Below are 3,311 nucleotides of genomic sequence, written 5' to 3' on the forward strand. Positions count from 1 at the left end.
TCTTTGTTATATTATAATAACACAAAGTGCTAGTCCTAAAGACAACGGTTTCTGTTTTTCTTTATAATAGCACAAAGTGCTTGTTCTATAGACAATGGTTTCTGTGTTATTTTATAATATCATAAAGTGCTAGTCCTAAAGACAACGGTTTCTGTGTTACTTTATAATTAGCACAAAGTGCTTGTTCTATAGACAATGGTTTCGGTGTTACTTTATAATATCACAAAGGGCTTGTTCTAAAAGCCATGGTTTCGGTGTTACTTAATAACAACAGAAATGCCAGGTTAAAATGTCAAAACGTTTGGCACATTGAACTGCATTCATAGAAAACTGCTTCAAGCTACCACCGACTTTCAACAAATGTCCTCTGTTGCATATTAAATGGTGTTGTTTTCAATTTTCAGCAATTTTCAGTCTGGTCACATCAGGAATGTATGCACACGAACTCATCAAGTCAATGACCGTGTTCAAAAAATACGAACACATCTTAGGAAAGAGCCCTTACACGTTTCCCTATTCATTGTTCGTGTTTGGCATCGGAGGAATCATTTCCGCCTTGACAATGTTTTTCATCATGGGAACAGTTTTCATCAAGCGTTTGACAGTTAATGGACCAATCGGAAGTACCTTTCAAATGTCTTAGTGTACTATGCATATATATTAATACACGAAACAAAGTTCTAAAAAAAATAGCAATAATATGTCTTAGTGTACTATGCATATATATTAATACATGAAACAAAGTTCTAAAAAAATAGCAATAATATGTCTTAGTGTACTTTGCATATGTATTAATACATGAAACAAAGTTCTTAAAATATAGAAATATATGACTTAGTGTACTATGCAGATGTCTTTATACATGAAACAAAGTTCTGAAAATATTGCAATAATATGTCATAGTGTACTTTGCATATGTATTAATACATGAAACAAAGTTCTAAAAATATAGCAATGATATGTCTTAGTGTACTATGCATATGTATTAATACATGAAACAAAGTTCTAAAAATATAGAAATAATATGTCTTAGTGTACTATGCATATGTATTAATACATGAAACAAAGTTCTTAAAATATAGAAATATATGACTTAGTGTACTATGCAGATGTCTTTATACATGAAACAAAGTTCTAAAAATATTGCAATAATATGTCATAGTGTACTTTGCATATGTATTAATACATGAAACAAAGTTCTGAAAATATAGAAATATATGACTTAGTGTACTATGCAGATGTCTTTATACATGAAACAAAGTTCTGAAAATATTGCAATAATATGTCATAGTGTACTTTGCATATGTATTAATACATGAAACAAAGTTCTAAAAATATAGCAATGATATGTCTTAGTGTACTTTGCATATGTATTAATACATGAAACAAAGTTCTTAAAATATAGAAATATATGACTTAGTGTACTATGCAGATGTCTTTATACATGAAACAAAGTTCTGAAAATATTGCAATAATATGTCTTAGTGTACTTTGCATATGTATTAATACATGAAACAAAGTTCTAAAAATATAGCAATGATATGTCTTAGTGTACTATGCATATGTATTAATACATGAAACAAAGTTCTTAAAATATAGAAATATATGACTTAGTGTACTATGCAGATGTCTTTATACATGAAACAAAGTTCTAAAAATATTGCAATAATATGTCATAGTGTACTTTGCATATGTATTAATACATGAAACAAAGTTCTGAAAATATAGAAATATATGACTTAGTGTACTATGCAGATGTCTTTAAACATGAAACAAAGTTCTGAAAATATTGCAATAATATGTCATAGTGTACTTTGCATATGTATTAATACATGAAACAAAGTTCTAAAAATATAGCAATGATATGTCTTAGTGTACTATGCATATGTATTTAAACATGAAACAAAGTTCTGAAAATATAGAAATAATATGTCTTAGTGTACTATGCATATGTATTTATACATGAAACAAAGTTCTGAAAATGTAGAAATATCACATTCGATACTTGTGGCTAAAACAATGCAATTGCATTACACGCTTAATGTTTGGTTTTGAATCTTAATTAAAAATCGAAAGGAGCATGCGATATTGTTGTACTATTTACAGATAATGAAGTTGAATCAATGAATCGTTAAGAAAGAATACCGCTTAAGCCTTTGCAATGAGGTTTTGGTGATGTTGCATATATAATCACTGTCAAACAATTGCATACATAGCTTATCTTGGATAAAAGTATAAGGGTTAGAGTTAGCGTGTTGCCTCCTCCGGAATGTTTGCTCTGGACTTTTAGTGCCAGTTGCTTATGGCATAGAGCATATGAGTCAATTAGAACTAGAAAGAAAAACGCATTTAACTGTCACAGAAGTCGTGTAGTACGCCACTCTCCACTTAACTTACATAACAACAGGGGAATATCGCGTTCACGTATTTGATTTGAATTTTTGCATACATGAAACAGTAGATTTGATTCAAATTTGAAGTTTTAAAAAAGCATGATTTTTTTTAATTATGTATTTATAGCTTATTAAAAAACGCATGAGAAGTTGTTTACTGATGTCAATACAATGACGAGCTGTTATTCCAGACAAAGTCGTAATATATCCCCAGGAATTGTGTCGTTTTAAGGTTCTGAAACAAGAGCTTTAGCCTTGTCCGGTGGACAACCATTAGAATTTTACAATTATATTGAATAAACGGTATGATGAAAGTCCAATTCATCTTCACAAACGCCTTCAAGAGGTGCTATACAAATATGTGCAGATTGGTTGAGTACCTGTTATCAGTTAAAAGAATATCGCGGCTGGGATACTTCGGGCGTTTTTGTTTATACCAAACCAGTTTCAGTTTTACTTTCGATGGTGTCAGCAGTTTCGAAACCGGTTTGGATTGTTTTGCTTGAAGTAACAAATGCATGGTTTTATTCACAGTTTCAACAACATGGCTGAGCTATTGCATGTAGCCATTATTACTAATTATTGATACTACGTTTGTCAGTTAGGTCATTTGCCCATTGTAATGCATTGTTATCAAAAAAATTGACTTTCAACAAACGTGGTTGATCACTTTCCGCCATGTTGTTTTCAAAGTTAACTAGTTTTCGGATGAAACTAACCTATGAAACCACCTGCGGTAGTTTCAAAACCCGGTTTCGGTCTTCGTTTATTAGAAAGATAAAACTGGTTTTGGTTTTATTGAAACTGTATCAACAAATACAAATACACATTTCGTGAAACCGATACAAAACCGAAATATCTTATTACCAACAAAAAACATTTATTTTATTTTTGACTGTATTCTTCGCGTAAACCTCA

General features: G+C 30.7%; 1 protein-coding gene across 1 annotated transcript in view; it reads left to right on the top strand.

Moving 5' to 3' along the window:
- The window catches only part of LOC128231959 (uncharacterized), a 3,464-nt gene extending 1,385 nt beyond the window's left edge, over positions 1-2,079 (top strand). The window contains exon 3 of the mRNA XM_052945251.1: positions 405-2,079. Coding sequence (XP_052801211.1) covers positions 405-643 — 239 coding nt within the window. The 3' untranslated portion in view covers positions 644-2,079. The remainder of the gene's footprint in view (positions 1-404) is intronic.
- Positions 2,080-3,311: the final 1,232 nt, after the last annotated feature.

This window comes from Mya arenaria, chromosome 4 (assembly GCF_026914265.1).
Source record: "Mya arenaria isolate MELC-2E11 chromosome 4, ASM2691426v1".
Classification (NCBI taxonomy): Eukaryota; Metazoa; Mollusca; class Bivalvia; order Myida; family Myidae; genus Mya; species Mya arenaria.